General features: G+C 38.1%; 1 protein-coding gene and 1 non-coding gene across 3 annotated transcripts; one reads left to right on the top strand and one right to left on the bottom strand.

Annotated features, from left to right (window-relative positions):
* Positions 1–9982: 9982 nt before the first annotated feature.
* On the top strand, positions 9983–16653 carry ZNF706 (zinc finger protein 706). Of its 2 annotated transcripts, none has more exons than XM_054590325.1 (4): positions 9983–10001; positions 13890–14026; positions 15581–15688; positions 16339–16653. In XM_054590325.1, exons 2-3 carry the CDS (start codon positions 13892–13894, stop codon positions 15674–15676), a joined length of 231 nt encoding a protein of 76 aa, XP_054446300.1. In that variant the 5' UTR covers positions 9983–10001; positions 13890–13891; the 3' UTR covers positions 15677–15688; positions 16339–16653. The 2 variants fall into 2 exon arrangements, with proteins under 2 accessions (XP_054446300.1, XP_054446299.1); XM_054590324.1 differs by lacking the exon at positions 9983–10001 and adding an exon at positions 10352–10612.
* A 3233-nt stretch (positions 16654–19886) lies between these two features.
* LOC129084494 (small nucleolar RNA SNORA68) lies at positions 19887–20017 on the bottom strand. Its single transcript, XR_008530618.1, has one exon. It is a non-coding gene; the product is annotated as a small nucleolar RNA SNORA68 (small nucleolar RNA).
* Between the last annotated feature and the right edge of the window lie 5950 nt (positions 20018–25967).

The following is a 25967-nucleotide window of genomic DNA, read 5'->3' as shown; positions in this document are numbered from 1 at the left end:
GATCCCTGTGAAAAAAATGTAGAAACTGATACACTATGAGGTGGTGTGACTTGCCCAGCCAACGTAAAAGTTACACATCTCCTGAACTGCATGATCGGTGAGCACAGTTGACTAGTCTCTAGAGTCAGTGAGAAAAGGCCTTGGGTCTAATCCCCTGGTAGGACAGAGAACAATGCACTATTATGGTTACAGATTCTAGTGAGCCAAACATCTGACACATGTAAGCCATAGGTTGGAAGATGGATCCGGCAAGAGAAGGATCTGTGTATACCCACCCATCCCCACGGACGGAGAGGCAGCTGGGAGCATGTGCGCTGCTGGGGCCCATCAGTGGTGGAATTAAATACTGAGGTTGGCAAGGAGACACACATGCACCTTGGAAATTTTAACTATGCCAAGCATGCTGAAGTATCCTGATGACTATGTTGGATGAACCCACGCATCCTACTGCATTTGTTCCAAATGACACATCATTTGTTTATTAAAAACATCCTTTTCTTATTTGTACTTTAAACTCGGAGCCACTAAAGATAGCTCTCTTTAAGTTTAACCAATTTATGTTCCTTGTTGACTTTCTAAAATTATGTGAAAGAAGAAAAGTAAAAATGTCAGCTAAATAAAACCAACACTTGGATACTTGGGTATTCCAGGTCTACTTTGGAAATACAGATACACAATATAAATTTCTCATACTGGGTTAAACAAAAAGTTCATTTACTTTTTTTCCTTACGATGGCTCTAGTAGAGTTTAGTTGTCTTTAACTTCATTCAAAACAATTTTGTTAGAGTGTATTGTGACAGTTTTTAAAAAACTTATCAAAATTGGTGAATTTTTGTGTAGCCATTTTAATATTGAAGACAGAATACACATTTTCAGCATATTATGCTTTATTATTTTAAGAAAGGTAAAAGTGCAACTGAAATGCAAAAAACAAAAGTTTGTGCAGTGTATAGAGAAGGTGCTGTGACTGATGGAATGTGTAGGATGCAGTTTGCGAAGTTTCTTAATACTATTAACATTTTGGCCAAATAATTCTTTGCTGCGGGGCTGTCCATGCATTGGGAGATGTTTAGCAGCACCCCTGGCCTCTACCCACTAGAAGCCGACAGCAGCAGCCAGCCAGCATACTGAAAATATCCAAATCAACAACGTTATTGGTGAAAATGAAAAATATGTATTTTATGGGAAACACTAAAGGGACGTTTTGGCCAGCCCAATATATCCTATTTAGAAAACTTATAATCATATTTTAAGAATCCACATTGATATCATAAATGACATCTACTCTCATCCCTAATTTTTCAGATTAAGAATTAAGAGCCAGAGATAATAAAAGATTTGGGAAAAACCTTGGTGGCCCTGTTAACTATCTTAAGGCTAATGCATAGTACCAGTGATTCACAGCCACATGGAAGAAGAATTCCCCACACTGGAATCCATTTCACAGGCAGTGCTGGCTGGGAGGGGGAGTGAAGGGTTTGGAATCAGATAGATTTGGATTCTCACTCCAAAAGAGTTACACTCTTGGATCTGGAGTTATATCCCACAAGAGTGTAACTAAACTTTTCCTGGCTCTTTACTGACTAGCTCTCCACCTTCTAGCTGTGTGACAATGAGAAAATTAGTCTCAGTGTCTCAATTTCATCATCAATAAATTGGGGGATAATCAGACATACTGTGAAGGTTTAGACACACAGCAGGTGCCCAATTAATTGCAGCTATTGTTATTATTGGTAGGGGGCTCTGAACAATGAACTCAATTTCATATGGGAAGATAATACCAGGGACCTAGTTTCAGTAGGGCATGCTCAATTCAATGACTAATTGTTCCAGAAGAAACAAGTAATAGCTGCAGTGATCATCTGTCATTCTCCATTCCTATCGCCAGATGCCTTTGTCACCTTATACTTTTTTTTTTAAATCTTTTATTTTGACAATTTGGCCAAGTCAAAGGGCTTGATGTATGATCTTGAAATATTGCAAAGCTATGTGGCCTGCACGGAGGCTGAGTTTGACAGCTGGGTTATCATTTGTACAGTGTCCTGATCCAGTCAACCAACCAGCCACAGCTATGAGGAGCAGGGAGAGCAGGGAATTTCCCTCAGTTTATGCAGGCAGCAAAAACTGAATGTAGGTCATTATCACATTTGTACCCATGGAGTTCTAATCTGCGGAGGTGACTGAATGATGATGTGGAGTGGTCAATGCCATTTAAGGAATTTATTACTTGTCTGAGACAGGAGGGTGCACACCATGCCACACAAGGCCATATGTGGAGCACCGGGTTTTGGTCAGGAGGCAGAAGCAGGAGTGAAAAGTGTATACCAGGACCTTTGTTGGGGGTTGTGTGGGAAAGGCCAGGCAGGGCAGGGTGAACATGTTGGGATTAGCCAGGCTGAATCATACTGGCAGGCTTTAGGCTGTAAGGGGTAGTTTCTAATTGCCTGGTACTTACTTGGTCAGGGAAAACATTGGCGTGGTGTGAGCGCGTGAGATAAAGGGACTGCTATGAGGTATAATCTCAATATTGATTGGTTTGCATACAAAAGGTATATTCCTAGGCAGTTATTACATTTAAGAATTAGCTAACCCTGGGAGGTACAGTCTCTCTCTGGTTCTGGAAGGCTCCCAAAATATTAAAACATCATAACATACAGAAAATGAAAAACAGGATTAATATAGTTACAGAAGTTTCAAACAAGTACTCCCCCTTTCCTGCTATTTCCCACTCATCCCTTAATCACTTTGTGCTCTCCTATGGTGTATGGAAATTACATTTTCATTTTGTATATAGGTAGTAAGCAGCCTTTGTTTCAAATTTTCATCTGGGTGGAGTTTGGGGTGATTTTTAGTTTGCCTTTCATAGAAAGAATTCTTTTAGACCCTGAAGTTCATGTTGAGTGATCAAATCACAGAAGTTCAAGGACTAGAAGGGGTCTTGGAAGCCACTCAAACCAACTCTTTAATTTTACATATGGGGAATCAATCCTTAAAAATTCTTCTGAGTCTTAATGGCCTAACTACTATTAAAATCAAACAGAGTATAATTAAACCCATAATTAAAAGTATTAATAACCACACTCAGCCAAAAAGTGGTTAAATTTTAGAGCGTAACTAACCTTTTTTCTTGTCTTCTCTCTTCTCCTCCAAAGGAATAGTTCAAAGTAAAGACACTAGAAAGAAATCTCTGCAGATCATCAGAAGTTAGAAAAAACTACAGGAATCACTTTCAGGACAGATCCCTTTGTCTGGAGTCACCCTGCCATCACCAGCGCGGTCAGCTGACTCCAGACAAAAATCAAGACCATCAGCCAGGCCAGGGCAGCTTTACAGGTAAAGTCAAGGCAAAGGCTCTCACCCGACAGACACTAGCATGAATTCTCTTCTGGAGAAGAATGAATCACTCTGTTCTAGAGTTTCCTGTTTTGGTTTGTTTTTTGCCCCTGCTTAAAAGTAAAAACGGTTGAGATTACGCACACGTACACATGAACACACATTCTAGAATAATGCTCAGCTGTGAGAAGAATGTAATCTTTCCATTTGTGAAAACATGAATGGACCTTGTGTGTATTTTGCTAAGTGAAATAAATCAGAGAAAGACAAAGACTGTATGATTTCACTTATATGAGAAACTTTTTAAAAACCTCATAGATACAAACAACAGATTGGTGATTGCCAGAGGTGGGTGGCTGGGTGGGAGTGGGCAAAGTAGGTTAAGGGAGGTGAAAAGGTACAAACTTCCAGTTATAAAATAAGTAAGTCATGCGGACATAATGCATAGCACAGTGACCATAGTTAATAATATTGTATTGCGTCTTTGAAAGTTGCTAAGAGAGTAGATCTTAAAAGTCTTCATCACAAGGAAAAAAAGATTTTTGTAACCATATATGGTGATGGATGTGAACAACATTTGTTGTGACTATTGCACAATATACGTAAATACAGAATCATTGTACACCTGAAACTACCATGTTGTATACCAATTATACCTCAATTTACATAAATATTTAGCAAAAATATTTTTAAAGAATAATAATTTTAAAAAACCAGCAAGGACAGGCACATTAAATTTGGAAACTCTTTTCTCCACAGCTTGTTCAGCTGCTTGAGAGTCTAATGATAAGGATGGTATGCAAAGAACTAGAAAAGTGGAATGATAGACACTGAGGCATGTCCTTACCTGGGATGAAACGTAGAGACTCTAATTGCAGGGAGACGCCAAGGGTGCTAAGAATACCTGGGCTTATTATAATACTTATTATAATGGGCTTATTATAATACTTACGACACTTATAATACCTCTAATAAGCCCAGGCTTATTCATCCGTCTTTCTAAAGCACTGAGCACTGTGATGACATACACACTGGCTAGAAACAAACATTGTTAAACAATTATTAGAAATAAAAATCATTTCATTAATTGAATTTTTGTTTTATCACAGTATTACATGCTCACAGTTTAGAAATTCAACTAGTCCTACAAGACTAGTTATTTTAAAAAAACTCAGTGGTTTCTCACTTCTCAAATTCTTTTTTGGCGACAGCTACTTTGTAGAAGTTTTTTAGTCCATTCTTTTGGTATTTATCTACATATCTTTAAAAAACTTTCTGATACTACTGTTTCTTGGAAGGTTTTTTTCTTTTTCCAGTTTTAGGCATTATCTAGGCACTTCCCACTATGGTAGAGGAAAATTTAGCTTTCAGCTCACCCCCTACTTAGCCCCGCTATACATACAGACTTCTCATTCCCCCATCCGCCCAATAAAGTGTATTTGTAGGTGGGTTCCTATTTACACCATTATCACTACGTAAACCTATCCACAGCATGCTCTGTGATACTCAGGAGGACTCCTAACTCTAGTTTGGAGGGATCATTCAGGCATATACTCATTGCACAAGTATTTATTGGATGCCTACATCATGCCAGGCACTCTGCTCAATGCTGGCTACATAGGTGAAAACAACAGATGTAGAGCCTATCCTTATGGTGTAGAAGAGTGGCCCAGCCTGTTTTACAGTCTGTTCTGTAACCAGACTGCCAGGAGTCGAATCTCAGCTTTTCCCCTTCATAGCCATGTAATCTTGGGCAAGTTAACCATTTTGTGCCTCAGTTGCCTAAGAGTGGTTGAGAGGATTAAATGAATCAAAATACGGAAAGCACCTGTGACAGTGCCTGGTAGATAGAAGGCACTATGTAAGTATCACATAGTGTTGTTATTCTAGGAGTCAAATGGAGAAATTTATACATACACACACATATACACACACACAAATATTCTACAAATTTGTTTAGCTATATACCTGTAAACACATTTACAAATATCAGTATTTACATACATGTATATGCATATGCATTAATGTACATGTGTGCATGTATATGATGTATATATTTACAATATATTATAGAGCATGAAAGTGCTAAGGATGACAAGCACAGAGCACCATGAGAGCACTAAACTAGGGGACTCCTCATTTAGATGGGGGCTCAAGGAAAGGAGTCTTCCCTGAGAATGAGGTATTTCAGCTGAAAGTTGAAGAGCGAGTAGAACGTAGCCAGAGTGGGGAGAACTGTGTTACAAAAGAGGGAAGAGCATATATCGAGGCCCCAAGGTAGAGAGGAGCTTGGTCGGCTTGTGGAACTGAAAGACCACCGAGGCTGGAGCACAGCAAGGGAGAAGGGTGCCAGGAGCCCAGACAGAGCTTTGTGGGCCATGATAGGGACTATACTGGATTTTACTCTGCATGCCATGGGTGGCCAGCTGAAGAGTTTTAAGAATGAAGTGTGCTCAGCAGATCTTCATTTTTAAAAGATCATTCTGATTGCCTAGAAGTGATAGTATGAAAGCGGAACTGGAGAATTTCTCCACATCCTGGTAAGTTAAAGCCCCACACAAACCAGGTGAAAGGTGGTCATTGAATTAGAAAAGTGGCAGCGGAGAGGGTGAAAAGTAGACAGAGTCAATATGTATCTTGGAGTAGAATCAACATGACTTGGCAATAGGTAAACATGGAAGCTAATTGATTGGGAAGTCCCAGGATTAACAATGAGGCTTTTGAAATGGTAATCCCAGGGGCTGGCAGTGCCTTTATTGAGATAGAAGAAACAGAGGAGATTTGTGCAGGACAATGGAAAGAAGTTTGGACATTCAATTTTTCATTATTCTAAATTAATTTTTATATTACAAATTTATTGATATAATTCACATAAATTACAAATCTATAATTTATAAAGTGTACAATTCAATGGTTTTCAGTATATTCACAGAGTTGTACAATCATCACAATTTTACCAGTCACTTCCTATTTCTCCCCAATTCTCCCAGCCCTAGGCAACCACTAATCAACATCGTCTCTATTGACTTGCCTATTCTGGACACTTCATATACATTGAATCACACAATATGTGGTCTTTTGTGATTGGTTTCTTTCACTTTTTCAAGATTCATCCATTTTGTAGCATGTATCAATGTCACTTTTTTATGGCTGAGTATTTCCTTTTATGGATTTACCAGATTTTATCAGTACATTGATGGATGAACATTTGGTTTGTTTCTAATTTTTGGCTATTATGAAGAATCAAAATGTTGTTTTGAACATTCAGGTACAAGTTTTTGTATGGTTGTGTTTTCATTTGTCTTGAATACGGACCTAGAATTGCAAATGCCATATCATGTTGTAGCTCTATGTTTAACCTTTTGATGAACTGCCTGAATGTTTTCCTAAGAGGTTGCGTCATTTTAAATTGCAAACAGCAGTGTACGAGGGTTTCAACTGAGCCACATCTTCTCTGATGCTTTTTTTTTTTATTAGTGGATGTGAAGTACAATCTCAGTATTTTGATTTACATTTCCCTGGTGGCTGTAATCATGAGCATCTTTTTTTGTAATATTGGCCATTTGTATATCTTCTTTGAAGAAATATATCAGATCTATTGCCCATTTTTAATTGGGTTATTTGTTTTGTTATTAATACTTTCGGTGTCATATCTAAGAACATTTTGCCCAAGGTCACACAGATTTACTCTTACATTTTCTTCTATGAATTTTATAGTTTTAGCTTAGCACTTACATTTAGGTCTGTGATCTGTTTCGATTAATTTTTGTACATGGTGTGAGGTAGGGGCCCGATTTCATTCTTTTACATTTGGCTACCCAGTTGTTCCAGGACTATTTGGTGAAAGGTCTATTCCTTCCCTCATCGAATTTTCTGGGCACATGTGATGAAATCAATGTAAATAATTTCCAGATTCGCAATCCTATCCCACTGATCTACATATGTGTCTACTCTTATGCCAGTGCCACTACATGAATACTGTAGCTTTGTAACAAGTTCTGAAATTGCGAGTGTGAGCCCTCCAACTTTGTTCCTCTTTTCAACATTGTTTTGGCTACTCTGGTGTAAGGAAATATCACACTCTTCTTCTGTGTCTCCTCTACTCTCAATACTTCACTACAATACTACTTTGCTTCTGACACGATATGTAGGTTTTCCAGACATCAAGTAATTTAGCAGCATTAGCTTGGTGTCCTACAATTTAACTCAATTCTGACCCTACCTACCTGAGGATAGCATCAGATCCCACAGGACAGGCCTCGCCCCACTTCCTATGCCCATTGCATGTCAAGTTATCTATGCTTCTGAATGACCAGCTATGAATCAGAGGTTCCCAAGATCACCTCCTTATATTTAATTAATATGCTAAAGCACCTTACACAGAGAAACATTTCCTTAGGTTTGAACTGTTATTATAAATGGTATTATAAAGAGTACAGATGAACAGCCTAATGAAGAGATACATAGGACAAGGTCTAGAAGGGTTTCAGGTACGAGAGCTTCTGTCCCCATGGATTCGGGGTGTGCTACCCTCCCAGCATATAAATGCATTGGCCTACCCAGAAACTCATCAAATCTTGTTCTAGAGTTTTGCTACAGCTTAATCCCCCGACCTCTCTCCTTTGCCTTCCCAGAAGTCATTGGGTGGGGCCGAAAGTTCCAATATTCTAATCATTTGGTCTTTCTTTTGACCAGTCTCATCCTGAGGATATCTAGAGGACTCACCATAAATTACCGTATGTTGCTGTGTATAACGTACAGCCACGTTTTTGCACTCATTATACATGGGATTATTATGCCCATTATTACACCCATGGTATGTAATTATTATACCCATGTATAACGTGCATCCTTATTTTTCCCTAAAAAATTTGGGTAAAAAAGTGTGTAATATACATGACAAAATATGGTGCTTTATTAGCAAAAATGCAGGTGTGCTCAAAAGGATCCTTATGAACGACAAAAAACACTATCACTCAGAAAATTCCAAAAGTTTTAGAAACTTTTTTAATTTTTACTGAGTTTACTGGGGTGACACTAGTGAATAAAATTATATAGGTTTCAAGTGTGCAATTCTGTAATACATCATTTGCAAATTATATTGTATGTTCACCACCCAAAATCAAGTCTCCTTCCACCACCATTTATCCCCCCCCTTTACCCTCTTCAACCCTCCCCACCACCCTTTCCCTCTCTTTCTCACCATACCGTGTCTGTGTCTATGAGGGTATTTTTGCTTAATCCCCTCACCTTTTTCACCCAGCCCCCAACCCCCAACCCCCACCCCTCTGACAGCTGTCAGTCTGTTTTTTGTGTCTATGAGTCTGTTTCTATTTTGTTTATTTTGTTCATTAGATTCCACATGTAAGTGAAATCATATGGTATTTGCCTTTCTCTGCCTGGCTTATTTCACTTACCATACTAAATCTCCAGGTCCATCCATGTTGTCGCAAAATGTAAGACTTCCTAGTTAAAAAGACATCCTGCCAGCCAGATTTCCCTGTCCACTCTCTTTCATGGCTAAACAAGCACAGCTCTTCGGATTTCCCCTCTATGCACCCTCCAAATACCTCATCCACCTCCTACTGGCCAGGTTAATACAATTATTATGGTTATGGTGATTTTTAATGATTAAGCTAAAGTTTCATATGCCAAGAGAAGTCCTGCTTTCTTTAGACACAGCCAGTCGTTCAATATCCATTTATTCAATGCCCACGACGTTTAACACAGGGCTAAACACCGAGTAAACAGTGATGAAAACGAGCTTTCATTTCAGTCCTGGAGAGATATTAATACAATTTAAACATGTAACTTAAAACTGCAGTATGGGAGAAAAGGTGAGGACGTGAGAGATTCAAAGGCAAGACTGAGCAACCAGATCACTACATGACACCCAAACGGAATAAATAAACAGTTAACGCCTTCCTGGCTATTTTAAACAATTCCGTGGTACCTCTAGCCCAGCCCAGGCATTTCGGCTGTATTTATATTCAACTAATGTTTCCTGAGCACTGACAGGCAAATTTGGGAGGGTGGAAGCTATGGACAAGGTGAGCATACCAAATGCAAAAGCTTTCTTTTTGTTGTTGTTTTTGTTTTGCTGCTATTGTTAGATCTAACTACAAACCTGTGTATGTAGGGGGTAGGGGAGATACAGAATAAAACCACTGTCTCAAACGCCGTTTCCAGATAAGTCAGCAGATACCACCATCGCTCTTGGTAGAAATTGGAATTAAATGTCATGGCCTGTAAATCAAAAGACAAAATCAACTTAACCATTCTTCCGAATTTTAGCAACCGAGCATATTGCTAGCAGTCAGCCTGAACAGGTCAGGGAGGCCTAGCCAGCAATTTTCGCTGAGGCTGTCAAGCTCTAACATGCAAATCACTAAAAACCTCACGTTGGTCAAGTAACCGGGGTTTCGTGGGGAAGGAGGCACAGGGCGCCCGGTGAGAGAACAATGGCTGCGTGGCCCTGTTAAAGGTCGCCCGGCCTGTCGGGCGACTGAGAGAGGGGAGGCAGTGTGTGCGGGTGGCAGGCTCCCCAGGCCGTGACCCACGTCGCCCTGGCGCTTCTGTACGGGCCTCTGTACGGGCCCCTCCCCGGGCCGCCGCACGTGAGCCGCGTGAGAAGGGACTCAGGGACTGAAGACTGGCCGCCGCCAGAGTAAGTGAGCGAGCGACTTGTGAAACACGCTGCGGGACATCACCCGCCAGGACCGAGATCACGCGGATCCTAGGGCCCACTGAAAAGGCCCAGCTAGAGCACGGTGGGGGGAACGGAGGGAGGGGGCGCCCTGACACACGACAACGTACCCTCCGGTTCCCAGCTTGCAGGGTCTGCTGTCCTGGCCAGGCCCCGCCCCCTCGCGCTTATGTAATAGGGAAGTGCTGCCATTGGCCGGTGCCACCGGAAAAGGCGCAGGCGTGCGAGCGGGGCGGGGGCGGGGAGGAGCCAGCAGCAGGAAGGCAAGTGGGTGAGTGGGCGGGGGCTACAAGGAGCGGGCGGGCACTGGGGCTTTTGGGAGAGCCGCGCGGCGTGCGCGGGCACGAGGCTTAGTGGCCTTCCCCAAGACTGAGGCGGCGGCGGCGGGTGCGCGCGTGGCGGCGGGTGCGAGGCGCAAGCTGTTGTGCTCCAGGCTTTCCTCTTTCCCCTCCTAGGCGGGTGGAGGAGGCCGAAGCGGTGTTGGGCGCACTCCCCTTTCCTCTCCCTCCGGCCACTTCCTCCGGCCCCTTCGTGCTGCGCGGTCTCTCCGACGCAAGACTGTCCCGGCCCGAGTGAGTGGCTGTGGGGGCGGCGCTGACGCCCGCAGGACGCTGGGGAACCAGGGTGGGCGCTCGCTGGCGGGGTCGGCGGGAACCGTGGGAGGTCGCTGCGGGTCGCGAGGGGCCTCTGGCCTACCCCGCCTCCCCGGGGGCCGCCAGGCTAGTCCTGCCCCGGCGCGGGCCGCGGGAAGGAGGGAAAGCTCGGGCGCCTGCCAGGCCCTGCAGGTGGCCCGGTCGCAGGCCGGCAGCGGGAGCTGAGCGGTAACCTTACCCGCTGGCGACAGCAGCCGGTCGTTTTCTCGACGCCGGGGCTCCCTGTTGCCGAAGGTGCCGGGTTCCGGGCAGCCAAGGCCTCAAGGAGGCGCGTCTCGGGCCGGGGTCGGTGAGGAGTGGAGGGTAGGTGGGGGCTGTGTGACCCTTAGTGGCCGGAAAGAAGAGACGGCTCCCCGAGACGAAAGAGGCCGATTTGGGAAGGAGGGTGGGTTAGCCGGCAGCTGAGGTCAGTGAAGCGTTGGGTGAAATAGACGTTAGTCCTGGTGCTTTCATCTTCTCCCCTTCCCAAAATGATGTAGTTAAAATCTAGGGTCTGATGTTGATCACTGCACGGGCCTTTTCATCATTTCAGTGGTTATGGAAAATGGTCCTACTTCCTGGATCCAAAATTTTCTCTTACTCATTCCGGTTTTGGTTTTAATAGAATCTTTGGGACAGTGCTTACTTGTTGCCTGCTCTGCAGAGCTCCTAATTTTAAAAACTCGTTACCCTTTTTACTACTTCCCTCTTTGCAGCCCTTTCAGAAAACCATACTGTAATATTAAAAAAACAGCTTTTAGGTATTTGTAAATGACTTCTTGCACCTCAGCTTGTCGCATTTAATCAAGGAGCAGTTATGCTTAAGATTTTGTAGAAAATTCGATTGGCTGAGAGCAAGCCCTAAACTGAACTGACCAAAAGCAGGTGGTTTGTTGGTTTGCATTTCTGCTTTCAGAAAGGAAATCAACGCAGTTATTTGTTAGACGTTAGGGGCCTACCCCACAAATATAGACTGATTCTATTTCCTTTACCTGGCATTAAGTTTTCTGTTTTAAAAATAGGAAAAAGCGACCAGTCTCTTACAAAGCCCATATGGCCTTTTTTTGTTAGTTTTTAGATACAGTGGAAAATAGGTTAAATCTAGTGTGTGATGATATATTTTAGGGAAAATCTTAAATACAAAGGTTAAAAAAATAATGTGTATCTAATGACACTACTTATCAAAAAGCTAATAGTCTCTAGATATCTTAAGAAAATTCTGTATTAATGGCTTGCAGTTTTTTAGGAGTTTTTTCCAACGTAAAGCAATTAAGAGGTTACCCATACAATCAGTGTTATTAACATACATAACATGCATTGCATGGAAGAGTTCGGAAGCATGAGAGGACTTAAGTATACTAACATAAGGTACTAAGATATTGAGACATTACAAACATTTTAGTACATAAAGATTAAATACCTGTCTACAGTACTATCATCTGAATAATATGCAAATATCCCAAGTCTGTTTCCATAGGAATAGGTTTGTATGCTTGCTGTAACATTTGGACTTAAATGTATTTCAAAAAAGTTATTCCATTTGGCTTCGAATTTCGTTTTTAAAGAAATGGAAGTTTAATCCTTAAGGACTAACACATCTGGTAATATTTACCATTATTTGGTGGGAATAGGGTTCTTATGTTAGACTTGCATACTAAACATTTTTGTAATTTGTTAAAATATCCCGCCGGCTCTCTAGAAAAGCAATGATCATCCTCTATATTTTATTTGACTTTCAGTTCAGTATTTAATGCTAGAGAGAACTTGTCCCTTTGGTGTTTTTGTTCAGTTTCCCTTTTTCTTTTTGGAAGAAGCTCAGGTGTTTCTATGCAATGCTTTCACCTCATATCCATTAATTAGTTCAGGTTCCAGTCAGAAAAGAGAAGTCAGTGCTCCTTTCTGGTGATGTTGAGGTAGATCCATTGTATGTTTATGTCCTGCAGTGATTTAAAGGTTTAAAATTTACAGTCCATCAGTAGTGGAAAATGATATCTTTCATTTTTATATAAGTACCCTTACCCTTTTAACAAGGCTTATTCTCTCAACTGGGAACTAATTTTATTTTATTTAATAAAGTGTCCAGCAAAAGGCAAAGTTTTAAGAAAGATGTAGAATAGCACAGTAGTTTTATGAAACCTTAATATTTAGAAAACAGTTCCCATTGTTCCTATGATCTTTCTTAGAGGCATTAGATGACAGCTCTTATTTCTCTTCAAGTTGTGTCAAGTCACAACAGTGAATAGTGCAAGGGGAAAGTACCTTTGCAAAGTGGTTGGGCAAGGAGGCTAAACTTTTTTTGGTAAACTCTTGAAGATTACATATAGTAAAGTGCAGAAATCTTAGGTGGATAGCTCAGTGATTTTTACAAGTGTACACACCTGTATAACCATTACTCAGATACAGATATAAAACATTATCAGCACCCCAAAAACCCTCCTCGTGCCCTTTCTTCCTAACCACTACCTTCTAGATTAGCTTTGCCTGTTTTGAGCTTCATATAACATACATTCTTTATTGGGCATCTTTCCTTAAATATTAAAATATAGTTAGGTGACATAATTCCTTTTTGAATGCTGCATAGTATTTCATTGTATAAATATAGAAGTTACTCATCCATTTTACTGTTAATAGACATTTGGATTATTTCCAGCTTCGGAAACAGGTGCCCGGAACATTCTTGTGCTCTGTCTTTTAGTGTACATCAGTGGCTTTCAACCTTTTCCATCTCATGGCACATGTAAAATTCTGCAGCATACCAAAAACATATTTTTGCTGATCTGACAGAAAAAAATTGGTGTAATTTTGATTCATTCATACTGGATGGCCATTGTTGTGTTGGCTGTTGTCATTTTTTTATTTGACATTCTAAGGGAAAAGAGGTCAGTGCCCCTGACTAAATAGTCAGGTGTTTGCATGCTTTAAAAATTCTTAGGGCACACCAGTTGAAAATCGCTGGTGTGCATACATTTGCCTTTTTATTGGTTACGTACCAATGTGGAATTTTTAGGTTATAGAGTAAACAACTACGGTTTTCTACAATGGTTGTACCAATTTATTCTCTAGTAGCATTGTATGTGAGAATTTGAAAACCCATACATTTTGATTAACAACTGTTTCTATGAAACTTAAGCTGTCAACTCTGAGATTATTAATCATGTTTAGATTACTTTGTATTAAAGGAAATAAATTACTCTGATGCCGCAACTTTTGTTTTTAGATATGGCTCGTGGACAGCAGAAGATTCAGTCTCAGCAGAAAAATGCCAAAAAGCAAGCTGGACAAAAGAAGAAACAAGGGCATGACCAAAAGGCTGCTGCCAAAGCTGCCTTAATATATACCTGCACTGTCTGTAGGGTAAGGGAGATTGAAAGACATAGCTTTCTCATGGGCAGTTCTTTCATTAAAGATTCGTTTGGATAGGTTAAAATTTTGCAGTCATGTCAAAATAATTGCTTACTTAAAGTAGTAGATTTGGGAGCTGGTTACTTTACAAATCCATCTTTCTTCATTCAACAAATATTTTATTGAAAGGCTCCTGTAGCCAGGCAGTTTTCCAGGTGCTGGAAAGGAGTGAACAAAGCAAAGTCCCTTTCCTCGGGGAGAATAAAGATGCCTTCTTAAGGGAAAACAATACACTTCAAACTTTGTAAAGAAGTCAGATCTACATTCTTAGTTTTAAACTACATAAGATACCAGTGAATAAAACTCATTATACAATTGGTTTTTTTTTTTTTCTTTCTTTCACTAAGTCCATTGTTAGGATATATATAGGATATATAGCTGTAAAACTATATAGAGTTTGTTTACATGTGTTTTATTGGAGCTGAAGAAGAATCATAGAAGCTGCTATTGAGTGCTTACAGTGTGCGTAGGCACTAATCCAGGTGTTTTACATGTTTGAGCCCATTAATCCACACAACAACCCAATGAGAAAAAGTACTTTTATTATGGTCATTTTACAAAAGTACAAATTGAGTCATGGGAATTAAATAATTTGCACAGGGTCACCCAGCTAGTACATAGAAAAGCTTGGATCTAAACCCAGGTAGTCCAGCTCTAAGAGTCCACTCTCTGGACAAAAGTTTTTCAGGCTAGAGTCTCTTGCCTGTTTGTTTAAGTTCACCACTCTTGAAAGCAGTGTATAGAAGTTCCAAAGGAAATATACATAGTGAAGTTAGTCAATACATATATACATACATATAGATAAAATATTTTTTCAAAGCCTTATACCTAGGTAGAACTAGTGGTATGCATGGGAAAGGATCTTGATAACACATGATTCCTGGATTATGTGTTGAAGTCATTACTAATGAAATAAAAGTTCCTAACTATATAAAAGGATCTGTTACATTAAATATCTTGTTCATATTGAGCTTCAATACACTCAAAATAATGAAATTGAGCAGCTTCAGATTCTATTTGGAGAGAGGCAGGGTAAAAGTAAAATTCACTAGATTGATAAATACTTTGACTTAAAAGTACTAGAGTAGTTCACATATTCAAAAAAGAACAAAAAACATTTTTTGTCTGAGTATTCTAAAGAACATAATTGAAGGTCCTTGCCTAGGGAAGTTGATATAGTGTAGTACAGTATTTGAGAATTATAGTACCTACTACTAGGCTGAAGCATAGGTTTTGAGCAAATTAATCTTTAGAGTTTCGTTTCCTTATGTAAAATGAGGATAGTAGGAACTAATTTAAGTACTATGAAGATTCAGTGAGAATTCTGGTAACATGTTTAACATAATAGTTCGATACAAGCTATCTGTTTGCTGTTAGACAAGCAGAATACTTCATTCTTTGTGATCCATCCCTCTATGAAATCTGAGAATATGTTAGGCATTTCTTTATTACATGGTGATTTTTTAATAAGATCTAACTCCTTTTTTGTACAATTTTTGTAATTAGACACAAATGCCAGACCCTAAGACCTTCAAGCAGCACTTTGAGAGCAAGCATCCGAAGACTCCACTTCCTCCAGAATTGGCTGATGTTCAGGCATAAAGTTGTTTACAGGTAATTAACTGTTTTTCCTTTTGTTAATGTCAGGGTTACATGCAAGAACCAAATTGTCTTCCATAATTGTGAAATTGATTTTTACTGTCTAGCTGAGACTTCATTGCTTTCCTTTTTAAAGTTAATGTTTAACTTTGCAATTGTTAAAAGTCCATTTTCTCAGACCATATCCTGATGAAATAGAAGTTCCTAACTACATAAAAGTTCTACTTACTACTGTAGCCAGAAATGGGGGGATGAAGGGATGCTAGTCAACTCTGGTCCAAGAATGGAAGAGACTTGTCAGCTTAAAGAAAATAACTGTTTCCAAGGGATTGAAGGTCTTGCTCAGAAATGAAGCAGACCAATGTTCATGAGTGCCTTTTGTGCAGGTATTTTATTTAACAGTATTTTATTGAAAATAATCAGCCTAGATTTTCTTTGTGGTTGGGTTTTTTTCCCCCCACTCCCAAATGTTTGTGATGGTGGTAGTGCTGTGAGAATTTTGTAAATAAATTAATCGAAGTTTTGTTTATAAAACCCCATTGACAGATCTATCAGGTTAACTTAATAGCTTATGTTGTGGGGGTTTTTCTTAGACATATGAAATATATGTAAGTTGCATTTGTACAATGCTTACCTTCACAGAAAATTTTGCTTATGTTTTATAGGTGAATTCATGACACCTTTGACTCTTCTACTGTCTCAGACCTTAGGTAACAAACCTGCAGCTGCTTTTCTAACAAACTGTTGATCAGCAAAAATAAAGGGGCTACAGAAACACTCATTTTTATGCTGTTCCCTTTGGGCTTCATGCAAAGACAATTCTGTGTAAATGTACAGTTGACTCTAATTTGGAAATATGAAAATCAGTCCATCCTTGTTATAAAAAATTTTTTACAATTGTAATTATATTGATGTTCATATTGTGTAAAATAACTCATTTAATAAAGTAGTACTTTGATTTTACAACATCACAGGATAAATGGTTCTAGAAATTCTGTTCTAACTTTTCACATTATTTGCCTTATAAAAATGTAATGAATTCATCAGCTGGAATTGCAAGCGCAATTCTTATCTCCTCCTCAGCTCAGTGGCAGGTTCGTTAATTAAACTAGAGCAGACTCATTCATTAAATTTGTGTACACAATTTTATTGGCAGCTGCCTAGGTGAGGAATGACTTACCTGCTTCCTTAGTATATTGCAGTCATATGTCATTTTCCCCTCTGAATGTTTCATGTGTTTGAGGTTGGAATATTTCAACTTGCTGTATAACTTGGCTATATATGCCAGCTAGGTATACCCTGTATATAAGTGATACATTCCTAAAGCGGTTGGATTCATTAGTGAGCCCTTCTGAAAAACTACGTTCTGAAATATATGTTATAATGAAATAATCAGCAACCCTAATCATTTATTACAAAATATGATGGAACGTATGTGAACTAGTAAAGATCTCTCTTTCATAAATTATACTGGATTCTTTGAACATTCTTCAAGTTCTTTATTTGATATTGAAACTCATAATTTTGAAGTTTTTGGAAGGTATTAACTATTTGACCAATGGATTTTGCATTAACAGGAAGATTGGAATGACTTGTGGCTGGGTTAATTCCCAGGACCTTCTCTCTCCTTTCTTTTTGAGTCGTTGATTTTAGGAGTTTACTTTGTGCTGGTTCCTAAAATCAAAGACTGTGTATAATATGACTTCCGTCTGAACTAGAAGAGTATTAAAATAGGCCAGGATCCACATCTATTTAGTTCCAAGAATGAGGAAGTGGGTTGATTCAGATGGATGAGGTCAATCCTGCCCAGTTAAAGGGAGGCTAATTTTAGGGTTCCTCTAATTTGCTTTGGTTAGCTATTAACTTCACTGAGTTAGCAGTAACTCAGTTTAAATTTTAAAGTTAATATAATAGAAAGAACATTCAGTTATTTACTGGTAATTGCTTAGAGCCACAAATCTGATCCTGTGGATTTAAAAAATGCTTTCCCACTTTCTGCTGTAACTCATCACTGCATTTGTTTTTTAGCTGTGCATATTTTGCCCACCTTGTTTGTCTTCATTGTAAGTTTAACATAAGATATTTCTAAGGAAAATCTTCACTGGTGATAATTTCTTAGCAATTACTATTCTGATACTATTACTTTAAAATAATGATTTTTTTCATGTATTTAATTTCCTAAGTGTCAGATTTAATGTTATTTCCTTATATGTTGATTACCAGAATATTAGAATTTGCCTAATTGCTTGTGGTGGGTATTAACAGAAGCCCTGGTTAAATTACAGTTTAAAGGTTTTTTTAAAGTGCTATGAGCATATTATGTTTAGTAAGAAGTCACTTAAAAACCACTCACAAGTTTTGGTTTAATTTTTTTTCATTTGTTTTACTGACTCTAATTGAGAGTAAAAGCTTTTCGTTCTTATATTTAACCCTTTTTTATAAGCAACTGAAAACATCATATTTAACTGTTTTGGTTTAATTTTTTTTCATTTGTTTTACTGACTCTAATTGAGAGTAAAAGCTTTTCGTTCTTATATTTAACCCTTTTTTATAAGCAACTGAAAACATCATATTTAACTATCTCAGTGATGGGGAATAGCTGCACTGATCTCGCACAGGACATAATTCTCATCCTCTGCATGAGGATTATTAGTACAATCCCTTTTTTATTGTGTTTGAGCTAAATCTGCTATAAGGGAAAAATTAAAATTCTTAAACATCCTCATTATTTAATTTGAAGATTCTTTAACAGATCATAGCAAAGTTCATTACGAACCTGTTATGGCGTCTTCAAAGACTTGATAAAATACACTGAGAGAGAATCGGTCCATTTGTATTCTGTATTTCTAGTAGTTGCCAAAAGGAATGGGGTTAAATTAAACTTGTTTCCATTATCCTTCATATGGATCTACATCCCCTTGTTTAACTGACTCACAGGGCTCAGTTGTGTGCTGTAATGTTTTATTAAAGAAGATATTAAAGAAAACTAAACTAGTCTAATTTCTTCTGCATTTTAGGAGCTTTTATATTGCCTCTTCCCATTTTTTTTTCATTCCCAACTTAGAAGTATCTCTTGAATAGTCCTGAGGCTGAGAAGATTTCTTTCTTTCTCATTGTTTTTCCTGTAGTCTATTTTGGATCTATAGAATATTCTTAGAAATGAAAGGAAGCATGTTGTCGTTCTGAAACCTCGCTCTGTAGAATGTGTACTAAGTTGTTGGAAGGAGGAAGTAATTGCCTGTTAATATAAAGTAATACTATAAACATCCTTAGGGGTCTGTTGGTTGAGTTGGATGAATACGTCCTTACAACATTGACTCAGATTTCAGATAACACTTTCGGTTTTATATTTAAAATACTGTAGTAGCTAATTAGTTACATCATAATTCAGTTCTGAGATGTATATCAGTTAAGTAAGGTAGAATTTACCAACATTATTTAAAATAGTCTGAAGTCGTTTGTGGTAGATTTTCATTTTTGTAGCGGTTTTGGGTTTGGTTTGTTTTAGTTTTAATCAGAGATACATAATTTTTGGAATGTATAGCAGTGAAGATCAACACTAGGGGGTTGTGTTCACTGTGACTTTATCTTCTGAAATCTTCCAGGCTAGCCTAATTTTGTCTATTGTAAAATTTCAGAAAAACCTTAGGAACTTCCCATATGTAGATTTACTGAAACATCTATCAACTGAGAAAATAGACATTTTTATTAATAAAAGTTTATCCTGTCATTCATTGTGGATTACCATATTAAACCAGAAATTAAATGTCTTTTATTTTAAATGTCCTTTGGATAAGCTGTTTACTATCTTTGGGGAATGGGTTTTGTTTTTGAGCAGCCGTTCATTAGCTCCAATTTTTGCTCATAGAATTGCTCCAAATTTAAAGTCTGTACATGTAGACACAGCCTTAAATCATTTACTTATGTCCATATGGGCGTCTCTGCAGTTGTGAAGTAATTATGTTAAAATCATAGTACTTTTTAACCATTTTTTATGCATACAGCATCTTTTTCTAAACATACTAATAATGGCTTAGGTTTTTATAGACCAAATAAGTATCTCACTATCGCTGTTTACTGTCTTGTAAAACTCTGAAAGTGCCTTGTATTTTGGATTCTTATTAAAGTTTTAATTACTAGGAAGTAGGCCATCATAATATTTCCTCTATAACAATGTACCGGTGCGTCTCAGAATGAGGTCTTTTTTTACCAGGAGTGTAGAACCTCCCAATTCACTTTGAGCGGCACAGCTACGGCCCCAGAAGTGACCAGATCCACTTGCTGTCAGGACCTCTGTTTAAACTGCGGCTATGACAAACAGCAGCTCTCGGGTTTAGGTGCTTGTCAAAGTGAGGCCTTAAAGCTAGGGTGACCATACATCCTGGTTTGCCGAAGACAGTCTTGGTTTAAATATTTAATATGTAATGGTAAATACTAAGTTAATATTAGATATTAAGGTGTCTCATAAATCTTAATATTACCTACTTTTACTCAGACATTTCAGTCCACAAGTATGTCAGACAACTGCTTTTTTTCTTTAACTCAAACACTTAAAAAATTATTTTTTTCTTTTACTGATTCTAGAAAGAGGGGAAGGGAGGGAGAAAGAGGGAAAGAAACATCGATGTGAGAGAGAAACATCCATCGGTTGCCTCTTGCACATGCCCCAACTGGGGGAATGAACCAGCAACCCAGGCCTGTCCTCTGACCGGGAATCAAACCAGGAACTCCTTTTGGTTTGCAGGATGATGCCCAGCCAACAGAGCCACACCAGCCAGGGTAAACAACTGCTTTTTTAAAATGTAGATTTAAAAAAAAAATCATAGTCATTAAAGGGGAGCATGTGATTCTGGCAAGGTTTATCTTAAAGTCCTTGAATCTATCTATATTTCTTATTTTAAAAGTCCTATGGACACTTAAATATCTGGTAAAATGAACTAGATTCTAAAATTTTGAAGTAACTATTCGCACGCATTCATATAAACTTTATATTCTTTGTACCAAGTCGTTTAGACTTCTGTTTCCTGATCATTTTTTCACACAAAGGACTTAATGGAAAAAAGGCCAGTTGGGGATTAGAGCTACTGCTTGTCAGTATAGAACACTTAGTGAGGAAAAGAGGAAAATCAGCATTGGCTGCAAGTTAGGTGTCTGCTGGGCTAATAATACTGAAAAGTTATGGCAAATCTTTTGATTTTGGTACTGGATGCTTCTCCATATTTTACCTGGATTTCTGAAAGTTCCTTTTTTAAAATTCTTAATTCTGGAATACTGTTAGACCTACAGAGAAGTTGTAATGGTAGTCCAAGAGTGTTCTTGTGTACCCTCACCCAATTTCCATTTACCCCTAATGTTGTTTTTCTTTAAATAATTTTTTTTCAGTTGTAGTTTAGGTACAATATTAGTTTCAGGCGTAAAACCCACCCCTGGTAGTTCTAATCATCTGTAAGTGTTGTATGCTTGTCAAAAGTAAGAAACCAGCATTGATATGTTAACATTAACCCATCTGCCTATTAATGGCCCTTTTCTGTTCCGGGAAGCAGTCCAAAGTGCTACATGGCATTTAGCTGTTATTTCTTCTTGGACTCTTAATGTTCTATGATGGTTTCTCAGTCTTCCCCTTGTTTTTCATGACCTCGGCAGTTTTGAGGTATTTGGAGGTATGTTGTAGAACATCCCTCAGTTTGGATTTGTGTAATGATCTCATGATTACTTTAGGGTAACAGGTTTTTAGAAGGAAGACCACAGAGGCGAATGCCCTTCTCATCACTTTGTAGGTGAATGATTCCCACCTGACATCACTTGGTTAAGGTGCTATCTTCCAGGTTTCTCCACTGGAAAGTTACTGTTTTCATATGCTATTCTTTCAAAGTAAGTCCATACCTGTACTCAAGGGGAGTGGGGATTTAACGCCACCTTTCAGGGGGCGGGGGGAGTGAGCGTATGTGTGTACACAAATAGATACATATATGTATATATATGATATTTGGATTTCATCTCTAAGGAAGATTTGTTTCTTCTCCCCATTCAGTTATTTGCTTATAGTCACATGAACTCATAATCTAATACTACATTTTGTTTTTTTATTCAAATCATTTCAGCTTTGGCCATTGGGTACTTTTTCAGATTGGCTCCTGTATGCTTTTGACATGCCCCATCCTTTTTTGAGTATTTCCTTACTTTAGTACTACAAGAAGCTCCAGGTTCATCTTGTATTTTCTGTGCCTAGTCCTAGATTGAACCATTTCTCCAAAGAGCCCTGATGCCTTTTATTGGAGAATCATATTTAGAAACAAGATCTAGGTACTGAGTATGAGGAAATGGGTTTTGTGGGGGGTTTTTTTATTATGAAATGTTGAACTTTTCCCCACCATTAACTAAAATTATTTGAGGGTAGTAGGAAGAAGAGTATCTTTATCCCAGATTTTTAGAAGATGAGCTTTTTGATGTTTTTGCACATCATTACTGAAGCATTCTTTTAAGTCACCAACATATTTATTGAGAATACTATATATGAAGGTGCTTTATAAGCTGTAAAGCGTTATATAAAAGCAATTTATTATTATAAAAGAAATATAAGATCCCTTTAGAAATGAAAATGCAAATATGAAAATGAAAATAAGAAAAAATTCTTATTTTAAAAGTCCTATGGACACTTAAATATCTGGTAAAATGAACTAGATTCTAAAATTTTGAAGTAACTCTATTCGCAGGCATTCATATAAACTTTATATTCTTTGTACCAATTCGTTTAGACTTCTGTTTCCTGATCATTTTTTCACACAAAGGACTTAATGGAAAAAAGGCCAGTTGTGGGGTTTTTTTTTTTTATTATGAAATGTTGAACTTTTCCTCACCATTAACTAAAATTATTTGAGAGTTGTAGGAAGAAGAGTATCTTTATCCCAGATTTTTAGAAGATGAGCTTTTTGATGTTTTTGCACATCATTACTGAAGCATTCTTTTAAGTCACCAACATTTGGGGAGATAATGCATATATTTATTTACATAATTTTAAGCTATATGGTTAAGTGCTGCTGTGTTTTATAGACAATAACTTCTACAGGAATACGTAAGAGGGAGAGGACCTATGGGTTGGAGAGGTTCATCTGTGCATGAAAGGATGGGGAATCAGCTCGGGGAGGCGTAGGAGTGAATAGGGAATCAAAATGAGGGTGGCTGAGTGAGCAAAAGTTCGGTCAAGTACATAACTTTCTTTGAGAGAAAGTGAGTAGGCCAGCCAGAGCATAGGCTTGTGAATAAGAGCCTTTGAGCTTATGGATGAGAGTGGGGAGCGATCATTAGAATGGGACCAGATTGTGCAATGTGTGTGCACTGCAATAAATAGTTCAAATTACTCCCGACACTAGGGGGACCCTTTGAAGGTTTGGGGGCAGGGGAGTGACATGATGTCAGGAAGACAAATATTTACCAGTGAAATGTTCTGTTATTACTGTTGTTGGTTTTTTTGTTTTCGTTTTTGTTTTTACAAACTCTTGTACTTTCCTTGTTTCTTTAACAAAGTATGCTGTCTGTTACTTAACTTCTGATTATTTGAGGTCATTGTGAGTGCAGATTTACAGGCAGTAATTTTGCTCTGCTGTGATGCAGTGATACAGCTCGTGCTCAAAGCTGTATTTAGAAATGTTTGCCTCTACAGTAAATGGCTCCAGACAACAGTGTGTCTCTACATGATATTTGTTTTCTTCTCTTTTATTATTAAAGTAATACATTTTCTTTATATAATATATAGAAATTTGGAGAATATAGTAAAGTTGAGTTTTAAAAACTTACCAGGGCAGATTTTCTTGATTACTCTCTTTTTCTCTCATGTGTATGTGCTTGATACACACCTGAGCTTGTGCATACATGCAAATACATATTTTAAATTAATGCACACTTTTGTTTTTATGTAGCCACTTTGACATAATATGTTTTAGTCCTTTGCCATTTCAGTTAATATACATAACAAATGGGGTTTTTCAAGTTACAGACTTTGTGTAGGTGAAGTTTTTTGGCTGTATGATGATCCATTGGGTGGATGTGCTGTAGTTTGGTTTTTTTAAAAAAAACAATTACCCCGTTTATAATTTGTGCAGAAGTCTATTTCGAGCATTTATAACTAAACATCATAAACTTTAATTCTCTTGCTAGGAGATTGGTGACGATATTTTGAAGAATGTGTACTATTTTTTTTAAAATAGAAGTAGCGGGCTGGATAGCTGAGGGGAGCAGGTTATTCTTGAGCAATGGTGTTTGAGTCTGGCCTTGCTCTAGTTTGAATACTAGTACTTTTCTCATGAATTTGTAGTTTAAACATGGTTTACTTCCTTGATTTCTAGTGATGTTTGGACATTTTGATTATATTTGCTAAACATTTATAATTCCTATTTTTGTGAATTGTCCATTGCCCATTTGTTTGTTTATGGTCTTCGAATTACATTCAATCTGTTTTTCATAGTAAACTAGTAAGTACTGAAGCCTGGAGAGCATATCAGCTAGGGTTGTGAAACTCATACTGATTTTATACAATACAAAATTGTAGGCTCTCGATGCACCAGTCACTTAAGTCTTAGCTATAGATAAACAAAGTATAAAATCACACTTTACATTTAAGTCATATCTTTATTCAAGAGTAATAAAATCTGCTTTTAATTTATTGATACCTGCCTATTATGAAGAAATAGGAAAAGTAATTTTTATTATAAGGCAGTTCAGCAAATTAAAATAACAAAATAACCTTTGGTGCTTCTAGATCTCCCTGATCAGCATTTTGTTAGGTTCTATTATTTCAAATTTACGTATATGGATTTTTATAGTAACAAAACAGACTATACTTAAGCCTTGCTTTGAATAGCCAGGAATATTTGATAGGAAGAGTTTCTGAAATAAGATAGGAGACTGTAAACATGAGAATTTAAAGCTGTAGTTGAATGACCCAGTGAGAAAAATGTCAGTTTGTAAGTTCAAATTTGGCTCTTCTTTTTCCTAACTGAGTGAACTTGGACAATTACCTTTCTGAGCTACAGTGTCTTCTGTCACCTTATTAAAATGCAGAAACTAATCCCTACCTCAAAGGATTATTCTGCCTTAAGGAGTAAATGACACAAGTATAAGTGACTGCCCAATCATTGGTGCTTATCCTTCCACTGAAATTTAATACATAGTGTGTGTCATATAGGCCCTTCTTATTTTTGCCCATTGCTGCTCGTGCTTTTTCTCACTGCGATTCTTTCTCTTCTTTCCATCTAACCACAGTCTCTTTATGTGAAAAAGCTACCCATTCTTCTGGGCTCAACTCAGATATGATTTTTTTTTCATGAAGTTCAGCACTTTATTATTTATTTTAAATAATTTTTAAGCAACTCTTTATTACTGATTTGAGAGAGAGAGAGAGAAACATCAGTTTGTTTTTCCAGTTATTTATGCATCCATGGGTCGATTCTTGTATGTGCCCTGACTGGGGCTCAAACCCACAACCTTGGCATATCGGGCCTATACTATCATCAGCTGAACAACCTGACCAGGGCTGAAGGTCAGCACTTTAAAAAAAATTGTTAAATGTGGGAAAGAGGAATTCATAGTAATAAATATGAAACAAGACTGAAAACTATTGAAAAACAGTGTCAGGAGACTTTGAGTTTTAGGAGGGCGGAGTTCCTGAGAAGTGGTAAAGAAAATGGCTTAGTTTTCAGCTAAGCATCAATAACAAGGCTGAGTGTTCAATAGCACTGCCTTTGCAACTTCTGTGTATTTGCTATGTATTTTGTAAAGTCTCTGTAAAACTGACTCAAGCCTAATATGATAAAATATTAAGGGGACATACGATTCCATTGGGTTTTCACCTGACCTTGATTAATTACAACTCAGCAGGCTGTAGGAATTTGCAGGATTTCACCTAAGTCTGAGCCACTGTTATTCTAGGAAAGGGATACAGATGAGAAGCTACCCACTAGACTAGAGATAGGTAATTTGTGTCTTGATTTTCAAAAAGTACAAAAGAGAATATTGAAGAAAGTGTGGAACTGTGTATTTGCTCCAAGTCTCTAGGTAAATATGTAATTATCTTTTTACTGTGGGCCTCCCTTCTTGTCAGTTCAACTAATTTCATGTATAGTTTTATGTCTAGTCTCTTCCTGCAACCACATTTGCTTTCCTGCAACAAGAGGAATTCTCCCAAAGCACAGTTCCAGTCACATCCTCACTGAAGCTCTCGGTTGATCTCCATTGTCCACCAGATGAGACCACGCTTCTGGGCTGTGACTGGCAACCTCCAGAGTCCGGCCCCAGCATG

This window comes from Pteronotus mesoamericanus, unplaced genomic scaffold, assembly GCF_021234165.1.
Source record: "Pteronotus mesoamericanus isolate MK-2021 breed Mesoamerican mustached bat unplaced genomic scaffold, CSHL_Meso_final scaffold_174, whole genome shotgun sequence".
Taxonomy (NCBI): Eukaryota; Metazoa; Chordata; class Mammalia; order Chiroptera; family Mormoopidae; genus Pteronotus; species Pteronotus mesoamericanus.
Note: the sequence above shows the minus strand (reverse complement) of the source record. Positions and strands in the feature narration are given on the sequence as shown.

Excerpts from the sequence above, each read along its gene's own strand:
- ZNF706 (XM_054590325.1), top strand. The coding sequence starts at position 13,892 with ATGGCTCGTGGACAGCAGAAGATTCAGTCTCAGCAGAAAAATGCCAAA. Across the intron at positions 14,027-15,580 it reads ATACCTGCACTGTCTGTAGG|ACACAAATGCCAGACCCTAA; the intron begins GTAAGGGAGATT and ends TTTTGTAATTAG.